Source organism: Rhinopithecus roxellana, chromosome 3 (genome assembly GCF_007565055.1).
Source record: "Rhinopithecus roxellana isolate Shanxi Qingling chromosome 3, ASM756505v1, whole genome shotgun sequence".
Lineage (NCBI taxonomy): Eukaryota > Metazoa > Chordata > Mammalia > Primates > Cercopithecidae > Rhinopithecus > Rhinopithecus roxellana.
In genome coordinates, this window is record NC_044551.1 from 124,952,364 (window position 1) to 124,966,892 (window position 14,529).

The 14,529-nt window shown below is 45.0% G+C and overlaps 1 protein-coding gene across 18 annotated transcripts in view; it reads left to right on the top strand.

The window, feature by feature from the left end:
- Positions 1-14,529, top strand: part of ZNF131 (zinc finger protein 131) — a 122,435-nt gene that overhangs the window by 61,081 nt on the left and 46,825 nt on the right. For 3 of the 18 annotated variants that reach the window (XM_030927191.1, XM_030927187.1, XM_030927189.1), the window contains exons 1-3: positions 6,814-7,020; positions 7,935-8,073; positions 9,096-9,197. Coding sequence is in view for 14 of the 18 variants with exons in the window: in XM_030927173.1 (XP_030783033.1) it covers positions 7,935-8,073; positions 9,096-9,197 (241 nt within the window). In the remaining 4 variants the exon portion in view is untranslated. Of the gene's footprint in view, positions 1-6,642; positions 7,021-7,151; positions 7,170-7,321; positions 7,724-7,934; positions 8,074-9,095; positions 9,198-14,529 lie in introns of those variants that run through there. The other 15 variants (XM_030927173.1, XM_030927174.1, XM_030927175.1 and 12 more) reach the window with 11 other exon arrangements.

Consider the following 14,529-nt stretch of genomic DNA (forward strand, 5'->3'; position numbering starts at 1 on the left):
AGAGCCAAATTTGGACAAAGGATTTAATCGCCACTGTGAAAAACACTGCTGAAAAGAAAATTTCTGGCCTGGTGTGCAGTTCCTACTTAGCACACTATCTTCTGTGATTTTTGCTATCTGGCCCCTGTCCTGCCTTCTTTCCCAGCACCACAGGAATGATGCAGTGCCCCCAAAATTGGGAGTTTCCAAGCCAGCATTAGAGTTTACTATGTAAGTAAAGGCCAATATCCACCAGCTGGGAAACAACTAAGTAACTTTCCTTAAGTGCATGCTACTTTCCTAAGTACAGCAGGTTGCCTGAAAAAGAAAAGAAGGAAATAGCCCCAACAATTGTGTCAGTTTCTTATTTGTGGCATATGTAAAATATCATGTGCTCTTCCAAAAGTTTGGACCTGTCATGATCCTTTTTTAATCTTGCTGTATCTGAGGGCTCATTGGGGATGCCCTGAATTTTCAGTTCCTTTGGACAAACACAAAGACAAGCTCATTTTTTGTTTCATAAATGCTTTTTTTTTTTGAGACGGAGTCTCACTGTCACCCAGGCTGAAGTACAGTGGCGCCATCTTAGCTCACTGCAACCTCCGCCTCCTGGGTTCAAGCAATTCTCCTACCTCAACCTCCCGAGTAGCTGGGACTACAGGCGCATCACCACACCCGGCTAATTTTTGTATTTAGTAGAGATGGGGTTTGAACTATGTTGGCCAGGCTGGTCTCGAACTCTTGACATTGTGATCCGCCTCCCTTGGCCTCCCAAAGTGCTAGGATTACAGGCATGAGCCACCGTGCCGGACCACTTTTTTTTTCTTTTTTTTTAAGTCCAGCAGGTAGAATGTAAATCTTTTTTTTTTTTTTTTTTTTTTTTGAGACAGTCTCGCTCTGTCGCCCAGGCTGGAGTACAGTGGCCGGATCTCAGCTCACTGCAAGCTCCGCCTCCTGGGTTCCCGCCATTCTCCTGCCTCAGCCTCCCGAGTAGCTGGGACCACAGGTGCCCGCCACCTCGCCCGTCTAGTTTTTTGTATTTTTTAGTAGAGACGGGGTTTCACCGTGTTAGCCAGGATGGTCTCAATCTCCTGACCTCGTGATCCGCCCGTCTCGGCCTCCCAAAGTGCTAGGATTACAGGCTTGAGCCACCGCGCCCGGCCTAGAATGTAAATCTTATGCTGGAATATAACGATAATGACCGCTTGCTGAAAGCTAATGTATACCAGCTACTAATCCAAGTGTTTCCTGTATGTTACCTCATTTGCTTCCCACAACACTGTTTCAAAGGTGAGGAAATGGAAGCTTAATGAAGTTAAACTACTTGCCTGAAATCACCCAGCTAATAGGTTGAAACAAGATTTCAACCCAGGCTGTCAAACCAACCTTCTTAACCACTCTGTTATTTCCTTCCTAATGTTGCCTTGAAACATATAAAAGTGCCTGGATACCACTAGGGTAGCCAGAACTATTTGTCAATGCTTACTAAGTTTGAATAATCTATTTTGATTCCATAGAAAATCTATAAACCTGCTTATTATTAACTGGCACAACATCTGCACCACAGGGAACTGTGTTTTTTTTTTTTTTTTTTTTTTGAGACGGAGTCTCGCTCTGTTGCCCAGGCTGGAGTGCAGTGGCCAGATCTCAGCTCACTGCAAGCTCTGCCTCCCGGGTTTACGCCATTCTCCTGCCTCAGCCTCCCAAGTAGCTGGGACTACAGGCGCCTGCCACCTCGCCCGGCTAGTTTTTGTATTTTTTAGTAGAGACGGGGTTTCACCATGTTCGCCAGGATGGTCTCGATCTCCTGACCTCATGATCCGCCCGTCTCGGCCTCCCAAAGTGCTGGGATTACAGGCTTGAGCCACCGCGCCCGGCCCGGAACTGTGTTTTAACAATAACTCATTCTAAGTCATTTACCATGTACCTGACTATGAATGTTACTAGTGGAAATCATAATGTCTGGCAGATTGCTATCATATAAATTCCTGGCCACCAACTCCTACTGCATGCTGTTATTGCTGTGCTTCCTGTTGATGCTACTGTGTTATTACTGTGTCCAGGGTCCATTTCAAATCCTTTCCATTCTGTTCTGTGGTAGGCAGCGTCTATGATTGTTCCCAATGATCATGACTTCTGCTATTTGTGCCTTTGTGTCATTACCTTCCTTTGAGTGTAGGCTGACCCTGGTGGCTTGCTTCTAAAATGTAGAATATGGCAAAAGTGATGGAATGTCACTTCTGAGATTGGAATACAAGAAGACTTTGGTTTCTGTCTTGCTCACCCCTTCTTGCCTTCTCACTCTGATGGACTCTAGCTGCCATGTCCTGTGCAGAGCCTAGCATGAACAGAGGCCTTGCGGAGAACTGAAGTCTTCAGTCTAAGAGCCAGGGAGGAACTAAATTCTGTCAAGAACCACTTGAGTGACCTTGGAAGCAGAACCTTCCCCACTGGAGCCTTGACATTAAAGCCACCTTACCTGACAACTCCATAAGGGCCTTGTGAGTGACCCTGAAAGCCCAGCTATGTGACACTTAGATTTCTAACCCACAGAAAGTATGAAATAATAATATTGTTTTAAGCCACTAGGATTTGGGGTAATTGGTTACCTTGCCTTCAATAACTAATACATCTTTCAAGCTCATGAAACTTCTTCATCCCCAACACACAAACACTTTTTCTCTCCTATTCTTGACTTTTTAGTAGATGACATGACCATCTATCTAAGGAAGAAAATAGAGGTCTTCAGTTTGATAGGAATTTCCTTAACTTCTTGAAAGCTAATCTACACTCTCAAGAACTTTCAATCCATTAATCCCTCTCTTGTACAATTACTCCTTTTCCTCTTGTACTTTCATCTTCTTCTTCTGCTGGATCCTTCCCCCTCACCATTTAAATAGCCTAAGTCTCTCCCATCCAAACACACAAAAAATAGTAAAACTGGCTAGACTCTACAGGTACTCCTTTCATCTCTTCTCTCATTTTTAAATGAAAGTTCTAAAATTGCTGTCCCAATTTTCCTAGCTATTTCTTAACCTACCTGAATATAGACTTCTCACCTCCCCTTTCTTCCCCTCAGAACTCCATTAAATCTTTTCTTGCTAAGGTCTTCTGCCAAAGACATTCATGATGCTAAATATACCAGACCATTTCCAATCTTTTTTTAGCCTGACCACTTGGCAGCATTTGGCATTGCTAACCACACTCTCTCTTTTTTTTTTTTTTTTTTGAGATGGAATTCTGGTCTTGTTGCCCAGGCTGGAGTGCAATGGTGCCATCTCAGCTCACTGAACCTCCACCTCCTGGTTTCAAGCGATTCTCCTGCCTCAACCTCCAGAGTAACTGGGATTACAGGTGCCTGCCACCACCACACATGGCTAATTTTGTATTTTTAGTAAAGATGGGGTTTCTCCATGTTGGTCAGGCTGGTCTCGAACTCCTGGCCTCAGGTGATCCTTGGCGTCCCAAAGTGCTGGGATTACAGGCATAAGCCACTGCACCTGGCCCACACCCTCTGTTTTGAAACACTCTCCTTTCACGGCCTTATTGATGTCATACTCTTCCAGTTTTCCATCTTTCTTCAGCTGCAGTACTCAGTCCTTTCAGCTTCTTCCTTTTCAACTCAATCCATAAACATTGATACTTTTTAGGTACAAAGTCTTACACTCTCTTCTGTTCTGACCCTATAGACTAGGAGTCCCAAACTCAAATGCCTTTAGGGACTAAGCAAATAAGGAAAATGAATTAAGATAGCTGAGTCCAAAACATTAGAAACTGGTGGGGATTGTAGTGAACTGGACAGCTCAAATCCTATATAGAAAAGGGTTCTCCATTTGGTTAAATTCAATTGCTGTAAAAGAAGAGCAGCCCTATATACTGGAATTTCCAAAAAGCCCACTTTTTGTATAATTTCTTCATCTTAAGAAACACCATGGCCAGGCACGGTGGCTCACGCCTGTAATCCCGGCACTTTGAGAGGCGGAGGCAGGTGAATCACCTGAGGTCAGAAGTTTGAGACCGGCCTGGCCAACATGGCAAAACTCTATCTCTACTACAAATACAAAAAATTAGCCAGGTGGTGGTGGCGGACTGTGTGAATAGTAACGATTATGATACTATTTAATTTAACTTATGTGTTATTTATTTATTTATTTGAGATGGAGTCTTGCTCTGTCACCCAGGCTGCAGTGCAGTGGTGTGATCTCGGCTCACTGCAAGCTCTGCCTCCTGGGTTCATGCCATTCTCCTGCCTCAGCCTCCCAAGTAGCTGGTACCACAGGAGCCCGCCACCACGCCTGGCTAATTTTTTTGTATTTTTAGTGGAGACGGGGTTTCCCTGTGTTAGCCAGGATGCTCTCCATCTCCTAACCTCATGATCTGCCCGCCTCAGCCACCCAAAGTGCTGGGCTTACAGGCGTGAGCCACCGCGCCCAGCCTATTTTTTTTTTTTTTTTTTTTTTTTTTTTGAGACGGAGTCTCGCTCTGTGGCTCAGGCTGGAGTGCAGTGGCACGGTCTGGGCTCACTGCAATCTCCGCCTCCCGAGTTCAAGCAATTCTCTTGCTTCAGCCTCCCCAGTAGCTGGGATTACAGGCACATGCCACCATGCCCACCTAATTTTTGTATTTTTAGTAGAGACGGGGTTTCACCATGTTGGTCAGGCTGGTCTCAACTCCTGACCTCGTGATCCACCCACCTCGGACTCCCAAAGTGCTGGGATTACAGGCATGAGCCACCGTGCCCAGCTGATGATAATATTTTAAAACACCAATTCAATCTACAAGCTGCTAGCCTATCACCCCTGCAGACTCTCTTTAAACAATCCCATCTATTCTTAACACTTCAATATTCCTTCTATGCTGTAAACTTGCAAATCTCTATCTCTACCGTTAGGCTTCTTCCCTAAACTATATGTAGGCCCATATATCCAAGGGCTTCTAACATCATCTCCTTATAATAACACCTCTGGTTCCATCCTCTCTCCCCATCCAGCTCCGCCAGTTGTGTTTTCTAGTTTGGTAGATGGTACCAACAATCTACAGGCTCAAGCCAGAAATCCAGGAGCCATCTTTGACTATTCCTTCTCCCTTGTCACCAATGTATCTAGCAATATTTATTTAGTATCTATGGCATGCTTTACAGCCAATGTTGGTTCCATCTCTAGATTTTTTTTTTTTTTTTTTGAGAGAGGGTCTCACTCTGTTGCCCAGGCTGGAGTGAAGTGGTACGATCTCAGCTCACTGCAGCCTCAACCTCCCTAAGCTCAAGCAATCCTCCCACCCCAGTCTTCTAAGTAGCTGAAACAACAGGTGCACACTATCACTAATTTTTTTGTATTTTGTAGAGAGGATGTTTCACCATGTCACCCAGGCTCGTCTTGAACACCTGAGCTCCAGCGATCCTCCCCTACTGGGCCTCCCAAAGTGCTGGAATTACAGGCCTGAACTACTGCGCCCAGCCTATCTCTAGATTCTGACCAGCTCTCTAGTTCCATTTTCCCCCATGGTTTCATCTACATTACTAACAGTCTCCCAATTGATCTCTACTCCGAGCAGCTTTTCCCATTTAATGTTTTCCATACTAAGGCTAGAATTATCTCTTTAAAAAGCAAACATTAGGATGTCACCATACATCAAGGCTTCCCCTTGCAAAAAGAAAATCTAACATCTTCAACACTGTACATCTTCAACACTGTACATCTTCAACACTGTACAAAGGCACCTTTGTGCGTCTATCCAGCAACATTCTTTCAGTTTCCTGAATGCTATAATCCTGGTGCCTTTGCATGTGCTATACTTTTGGCTAAGAACACTTAGACTTCACATCACTTAAAAACATTTTTTTTTGTTTTAATACAAATGGGGTCTCGCGATGTGCCCGGGCTGGCCTCAAACTTCTGGGCTCAACTCCTCGTCCCCAACTCCGCCTCCCAAAGTGCTGGGATTACAAGCATGAGCCACCGCACCCGCCCACATCTCTTCTTACAGGTCAACTGGCTTTCCTTGACACCTAGTTACTTTGTTCTTCAGGTGTTGCAAAACTCATCAGTAAGCACCTAGGCAATTAGTGTTCAAAATATCCATGGACTCTCCGACTTAAGATTCAGAAAGGCAGAAACCACATGTACCTTGTTCACAACTCGATTTCTCAGTGCCTAGTACTAGGATTCTCAATGGTCTGTTGAAATAATGATTACATTTTTAGCATATAGCTATTTGAGTTCCTCCCTAATCCCAATTCTCAAGTTCTTTGAGAGAAAAAATAAATAAATCTCAATTTAAGGATTATCCTCACAATGTATTTATATATAATATTTCTTTGGAGGAATGAAGGAAGCAGTCACATGCAGCTAACTGTGGGTCACTGGACTTTTTTTTTTTTTAGACGGAGTCTCGCTCTGTCGCCCAGGCTTAAGTGCAGTGGCACTACCTCGGCTCACTACAACCTCCACCTCCCTGCTTCAAGCTATTCTGCCTCAGCTTCCCAAGTAGCTGGCATTACAGGCGCCTACCACAACGCCCGTATAATTTTTGTTAGTCAAGACGGGGTTTCGCCATGTTGGCCAGGCTGGTTTCGAACTGCTGACGTCATGTGATCCGCCCGCCTAGGCCTCCCAAAAGTGTTGGGATTACAAGTGTGAGCCACCGCGCCCGGTCTGGATTCTTTAAAAGAGTGGGGGAAGGTCTGCAGTAAGGGGATCCAGTGTAAATAATTCTGAGCAGCCCCAAGTCCTGAGCCCAGCAAACACGTGCTGCGGTCGGGCGCGGGGAGGGCGCGCTTCGCCGAGGAAGATCCCGGGCGGCCGGAACGTGCTCGCGCCCGTCGTTACCTCTGCCGGCGCCGCGGCCCCCCGGGTGCCCAACCGAGCGCCCGTGCGTCCGCGGGGCCCGAGAAGTGGAGCCCCTGCTCTCACGAAGAAAATGGAGGACGAGCCACGAGTTAGGGGTCAGGAAAGGCTTGGGGCGCATTATGCCCTGGGAGGAGAAAGCAGGGAACAAGAGGCTCTGAGGGCCCGAGAGGCAGGAGGGCGGCTCACGAGCTAGGTAAGGCTGGTCGACCGAGGTCTCGGAAGGAAGGGGGCGGGGCAGGACGGGGCGGAAGGGGCCGCGCAGTAGCTGGGTTGAGGACGGTTGGCGAGTTCATTCTGGGCTGGGGTTGGGAAGTGTCCGCCCCTGGAGTCAAGCTCGGAAGGGTGAGAGGTGGAAGGGCGGCGACTTAGTTTCCCAGCTTCTGGCACTGCCAGGCCCTGCACGAGCTCAAATCGACCGCAGCCCGGTTCCTTCTCAGAGCTCAAGTCCTTGCCTTTCTTGAGCGCCAAATCCCCACGCTGGGCCCCGCCCATCCGCTGAGGGGTGTGGACAGGGGCGTGGCCCGTTCCCTTGCTGGTCGGCGCCCTGAAGGCGTCCGCGTCAGCCGGAGCTTGACGTGGTGACGCTGTGCGTCGACGTAGGTGACGCGCAAGCCTGGGCCGCTCCTCCTTCCCTCAGTGAGTGCCGGCCCGGTCGGGGCGGGGGAGTAGAGGGAGGGCGGGGGAGGGAGAGGCGACCCGAGAGTCGTTGTGGGTCGCGGGCCGGACCGGGTCCCGGGGCGGCGGGAGCCCCGGCCGGGCAGAAGGGCTTGGCGGGCCGTTAGAGGGCCGCCACCGCTGTCGAGTCCCCTCCCTTGTTGGACTTGCGCGCCCCGGCGCTTGGAGCCTCCGGCGCTGTGCCCACCCCGCTCCAGCTCGCGTCTCCCGACTCCAATTAGGTCAGGCTCGGAGTCCCGCGGCCGCGACTCCGGCCCCCAACGCGCCGCGGCCGCTCGGCTCGCCTTTCTTCCCTCGCCTTTCTCTCCTCTTGCTTCACCCTCCCCCTTTCTTTTCACGTTGCTGGGTTTTTTTGTTGTTGTTTTATGCTTTAGGGGTTTTGTTCCTCGGCCCGAGCTCATGGGTGTACATTATCATGCTCTTCTTTTGTAGAGCAGCCCGACGGCCATGGAGGCTGAAGAGACGATGGAATGCCTTCAGGAGTTCCCTGAACATCATAAAATGATCCTGGACCGATTGAATGAACAGCGAGAGCAGGACCGCTTTACTGACATCACCCTAATTGTCGACGGTGGGTAGGGCAGTGGGCAGAGGAGCATTTTTAGCTTCAGTTTTTTTTTCAGTCCTTCGGACACCCGCCTTTTTTTTTTTTTTTTTTTAAACACATCCTCTATGGTCTCCCTACCAAAGCCTGCAGACCAGATTGCACTTGTCAGTGTCCACTCACACAGAGCGTGCTGCAGAAGACTGGTTGATCAGTCACGCTTTCCACGTAGTCTGGTGTTCATCTCATTTTAACTTCTTACATCCTGTTGAGTGCAAGATGATGGCGTTGGGGACAGGATGTCTCAAAATGTTTGGTTCATAGCCTCTTGTTGGTAAGCTTCTTTGAGAAGTCCCTCACAGGAGTCATTTGGGAAGTGTTGATTTCTAGTTTCCCAAATGGTCTAAAAGGGAGAATGAGAGAGATTCCTTTGCAGCACTCATACCCCCTTTGACAGTCTCCAAAATAAAGTAGGGTCTTTACCAGTCTTAGAAGTTGTCTCTATAATAAAAGAAAATCCAGCTTGTGTATGTTTTCTGTTTAGTGAAAATAGGTTTCTCAAGGTAAGCTCTTTGTAAAATTATGGGTCTGCCATAGATGGAGCCTCCAAATATTAGGCATATTAAAATGTTTTTCATAGCAGACATATCCAGCTTTGTGTTTGCGGCTTTTTTCTCTTTTTCCAAATGATATGTGACCTTTTAAAGAGTTGTCCTTTTATTTAGCAGTTTCAACTGAGTTGGATATGCTTCTCACTACTTAATTGGAAATAACAAAGTGTCAAGAGGCTCCTTACCTGGTGTTGTAAATTAGCCTTTATAAAACTAAAGGAGTTTGAAGTGAAGTTTTAGCTTCCTATCTAATTGAGATTAACATTTGCCAGGATAGCTGCCAAGAATATTCTGCATTGAGTTCAATAATTTATATAGTTATGTAATGAAGGAAGACCTATTTTTTGTTTTATACGATTTTTCAGTCTTTTATATAGTTTTACATTTGATTTTCGTGCTTGTGTATTATTTTCTTTTTTTTTTTTTAATTTTACCTAGGACACCATTTTAAGGCTCACAAGGCTGTTTTGGCTGCTTGTAGTAAGTTCTTCTACAAATTCTTTCAGGAGTTTACCCAAGAACCTTTGGTGGAGATAGAAGGTAAGTGACTGTTTATTTTTTATTTTTTATTTAATAAGTCAAAGAAGCCGTTTTATTTAAAAGCTTGTTTTAAATACAATACTTAGCAAACAATTGGTGAAGCAGTTTTAGACACAAGACACCATGGGAAATAGGCATCAGTAGTTCTATAGGTAAAGGTAGATAAATTGTTCTTCTGATACCTGAGAAGTCTTACTTTCAGTGAAGTGCTTGGTTGAATGATCTACCAGGAAAAACTTAGATGGTAGGTGTTGGTCTTTTCCATTGTGGAAACTGGTGGTCATTGTCTTTTGAAAACACGTATTAAACGTGAATTACCGGCTTTGTTCAGTGGGTTTATGTTTCAGACCGGTGGAGATGCTGCAGGTTACAGTAGAAACTTCTACTGTACTCTGTAGCAGAAGTAGTGATGTACTAGCAGAGGTACAGATGACATGCACAGTGTGAAGTGGGCTGCCATAATAGGAAGAAAGCTAGGAAAAATGAACTGAAGTAGCATTCAGAGGAAATTCTGGCTCTACAATGGGATGGATCAGTACCTGTTACCTTGAAGCAAAAAGTGATTTTTGTACTTTCTAAACATTTTTCTAATAACCTGCCAAGTGCCAGGCATTGTAATATATAGTTTGTGTATTGTCTAATTGCTCACAGCGATCCTTTGATGTTGGGCATGATGGCTTGTGCTTGTAATCCCAGCTATTTGGGAGGCTGAGGCAGGAGGATTGCTTGAGCCCAGGAGTTCAAGGCCAGCCTGGGGCAACATAGACCCTGTCTTTTCTTTCTTTTTTTTTTTTTTTTTAAAAGGAAAGTGGTGTTACTTCTAATAATTTACACTTCAGGAAAGAGACTCTAAAAGGTTACTTGCCCAGGGTTACCCAACTAGCAAGGAATTAAGTCTGTGCTATTAATTACCATGCTTTTTCTTCTGCTACTGCAGTAACTCCTCCCCTACCACCGGCATCAAAATCCGAAACAGTAGGAAATAAATCTGTTTGCTTATGTAATTACAAAATTTTAGCTTCTTTTAGGGTTCTTGGATTTTGGTTTTCTATCTGTTTCATCGTGTACGTATTCTTTGTTCTGAATGGGTTGCTTAGAAACTTGCTTTTTTTCTCTTTGATGCCTAGAGGAGTAAAGAAAACAAAAAAGAGTTAAGAATATTCTTTAATTTTGGTATATTCCAGTTTAGCATTATAGCTGATACATTCACGGCTAGATTATCTTTTAATATCTATGATCAGGACAGGGATATAATTATGGAAATTCACAAAACTTAGTAAGAGAATCTGACTGCCCAGTTGATAGTGGTTTCTACTACAAAGTAAGCCTCCATGAATTCATTCACACCTGAGGCTTTTTAAATATGTGACCTCAGGCAGGTTATTTTACCTCAATTGCATGCTTTTCTCCTCCTCTGAAAAGTGGGTTCATAGGCTGATAAAGACTAATTGTGATAACATGCAGAATGCCTGGCATAATACTTGGTGTATTGTCAAAGTTTAATAAACAGGGACCGGCCTAGGAAACATTAGGGAGACCCTTCTCTACAAAAAATTAAAAAAATTATTAGCTGAGTCTGATGGCATATACCTGTGGTCCCAGCTATTCAGGAGACTGAGGTGGGAAGATTGCTGGGACCCAGGAGGTCAAAGCTGCAGTGAGCCATGATTTTGCCAGTGCACTGTAGCCTGGGCGACAGAGCAAGGCCCTGTCTCAAAAAAATATATATCGTATTGAATACCTATATTATGTACTATGTTAGACCCAGGAAATGAAGAATTAGTGAATAAGACATCCCTTAAAATAGTCGGAAAATTCCGTAGCAGGTGAGCAACAGGCAAATAAAGGAGTTTAAAAAGTATTACAAAGACTATTACTGTGAAATGGTATCACTGAAGAGGGAGAATGAATGGTTTGGTCTTCCTTAGAGAGGAGAGAATTCAAAGAGGAGAGTCTGAGCAGAATTTTTTTTTCTTTTTTTTGGAGATGGATTTTAGCTCTTTTTACCTAGGCTGGAGTGCAATATGATGTGATCTTGGCTCATCGCGACCTCCACCTCCCAGGTTCCAGCGATTCTCCTGCCTCAGCCTCCTGAGTAGCTGGGATTATAGGCACGTGCCACCACGCCCAGCTAATTTTGTATTTTTAGTAGAGACGGGGTTTCTTCATGTTGGTCAGGTTGGTCTTGAATTCCCTACCTCAAGTGATCCACTCGCCTCTTCCTCCCAAAGTGCTGGGATTACAGGCGTGAGCCACCGTGACTGGCCGAGTCTGAGCAGAAATTTTAAGTCTTAAAAAAACAAGTGACTCAGCCGGGTGCGGTGGCTCACACCTGTAATCCCATCACTTTGGGAGGCCGAGGGTGGGCAGATCACCTGAGGTCAAGAGTTGGAGACCAGCCTGACCAACATGGTGAAACCCCGTCTCCACTAAAAATATACAATTAGCTGGGCGTGGTGGCGGGCACTTGTAATCCCAGCTACTCAGGAAGGCTGAGGCAGGAGAATCACTTGAACCTGGGAGGCAAAGGTTGCGGTGAGCCGAGATCACGCCATTGCACTCCAGCCTGGGCAACAAGAGTGAAACTCCGTCTCAAAAAGAAAAAGTGGCCCAAGCTGGAATATTTGTTGCTGGTAGAATGAGCACACACTACCTGGAGGAGTAGAAGTAGAGCCTGGTCTTCTGAAGACTAGTCACCTTGAGATTTGGGTCTGTGGAGTCTTCAGTATTTGAACTCGAGATAGATAAGAAAGCAAAATAGACACTCTTTTATTTCTGTCATTTGGTCAGATTCAGGTTTAAATAATTAATTTGGTTCAGTATCTTAAGCCCTTAACTGGGGTTACTGTACTGTCTAGCAAGGTCACCTGGCTGTGGAGAAAGCCCTGGGCATATAGTTAGAAAACTGAGTTTTAGCTCTGTTTTAACTGTTTTGTGTGTTGTGTGACGTTAGACATCTTGGATTCCTTATTTTTCATATGTCACATAATTTTGGAGTATGTCATGGACATTTGAATATTTTGTTACAAGACTGGATGCTCTTAAAATCCTCTGGAAAATATTTTTGGTTTTTTGGTTTTGCTTTAGCGGGCAGTTAACCTGGTTAGGTTCAGACTGCCTCTGTGGGCTGCGGATCCAATTTGAACTTAGTTTTCAAAACCTTTGTATTGCCGTTCAGGTCCCAGGTGTGCCATCCGTGCCATTGTGCAGTTCTCAAAGCCTTTGCTCTGCCGTCTTGGGTCAGTTCCACACATGGGCATCTTGGTGGTAAACGAGATTGTATACACAAATGTGGAGGACTTTTCTCCTTCCCACGATATCCCTTGTACACAAGCTCCCAAGAGTTTCTTTTCGTGGTTCTTTGGTGAGAAAACTGGGATTTTAGCTTCTTTGTGCTTTCATACGTTTTCTGTGGAGGGGCTCATTTCCTGGACAAAATGGAGAGAGAGAAAAGTTAAGAGAAAAAAATAAAATGAATTTCCTTCTCCATACTCTTCAGATCATCATCTTTTTCCTGGTTCTTTTGTCAGAAGAACTTTCTTTTAGAGCTTAGGAGACCACCACCAGCCACAGGTGTGCAGACTCAGAATTGGGACTTTCCTTGAGGCAGAGCTGAGAGAGAAGAAAAATTACCAGATATCCACCCCTCCCCATTGTCCCTCTCCCATTCATCGTCTTTTCTGGTTCTCTATCCAGAAGGAATTTCTCTTGAAACTTTTCTCTGTCTCCACTCACTGCACAGTTAGGTTTGGGCTGTCCTCAAGTCTAAGCTCACATTTGTGGGAGGAAAAAAACAGGAAACTTACTACTGTTTGAGTTTTGATTTCTCTTCCCAGTCTGCTTGCTTCAACTTACTTTTCAGCGTCCTTGTATATTTGCTTTATGTGTTCTTTCCAGGATTTTTAGTTGTGATCAACGGACAAGATAGGGTGGAGTGTGCATTCTCCATCTTAGCTAGAACTGGGACCCCATCCCCCACTCGTAAAATACAAATAATGACTTACAGCATGGCACATTAGATGGGCATTAGAGACACCAGGGAAGCTATCACAAATACAAATGTCCAGGTTGCATTTCCAGATAATTAAGTCTTTCAGTAGTGGGATCCAGGCAACTATATTTAAAAGTTCTCTAGGTTCTTGCTATGTAGGTTGTGGTCTGAGGACCACATACATGGGGATCATTAGGAAACTTGTTAGAAATACAGACTCAGGTTCCACTCCAGACCTGCTAAATTGGAACAAGGTCTCCAGATGATGCGTATGCACAGTAAAATTTGAGGAGCACTGCCCTCGCATGCTTCTAGTGTGCAGTCAATGTCGAGGACCACTGTCTTAGAGGATTGCGTAAAAGCAGATGACAAGTGTATAAATTAAGATTGTAATATTCTCTGAGTATAAACTCATTAGGTGCAAGCTGAGCTCACCCTCCCTGTTTTCTGTGTTCCTGGTTGAAGTAAGTTACCTTTGATTAGAACCACAGGTTCATCTTTAACTTCAAATCAGATTTGTTGCTATTGAAGCTAATTGGATCCCAGCTCAGCTTTGTGACTTGGATTCACACCATACAAAATCTTCAACAGACCTTCATTCCTTTGTTCAGAACATACAGCCTTCTAACCTGAACCTCCAGTTTTCTAAATTCATTCTTTTTCTACTTCACCTGAAACCACAGATCCATAGCACTTAGTTTCTCTGTAATAGCAACTCTAACATAGTGTCCAGAAATTTTAGCCCCTACTGTCAAGGACAAAAAACATCCTTGTACATGTTTATACATCTTTTTGAGTAGGAGTTTTCCACCAGTTGCAGGGATTCCCTGAGTCTAGAGTAATTCCAGAATGCTGCCCCCTTTTACTCCGTTCTAAGCATTGCTGGCAGGGAGAAGACTCAGATTAAGTTGTTCACTTCAACATTTTCCTTAGATACTCTCTTAGAAAAGTTGTATTCTGCACACTTCTGTTATGAAGGGAGTAAGGGATTGCTGAGATTTGTTAAGTTACCAAACTAATCTTGATGTATAATTACTATACATCTACCATCACTTCACTTAGCTGGGCAAGTGTAATCAGTTTGGTTCATGTTAGCTAATTAGGTCACTGGTTTGTTCCTAGGACAGTGTTGGGCTGGTCATATAAGTTAGAAGCACCTGGGGGCCAGGCGCAGTGGCTCAGGCCTGTAATACCAGCGCTTTGGGAGGCCAAGGCGGCCAGATCATGAGATCAGGAGATCGAGACCATCCTGGCTAACACGGTGAAACCCCGTCTGTACTAAAAATACAAAAAAAATTAGCCGGGTATGGTGGTGGGCACCTGTAGTCCCAGCTACTGGAG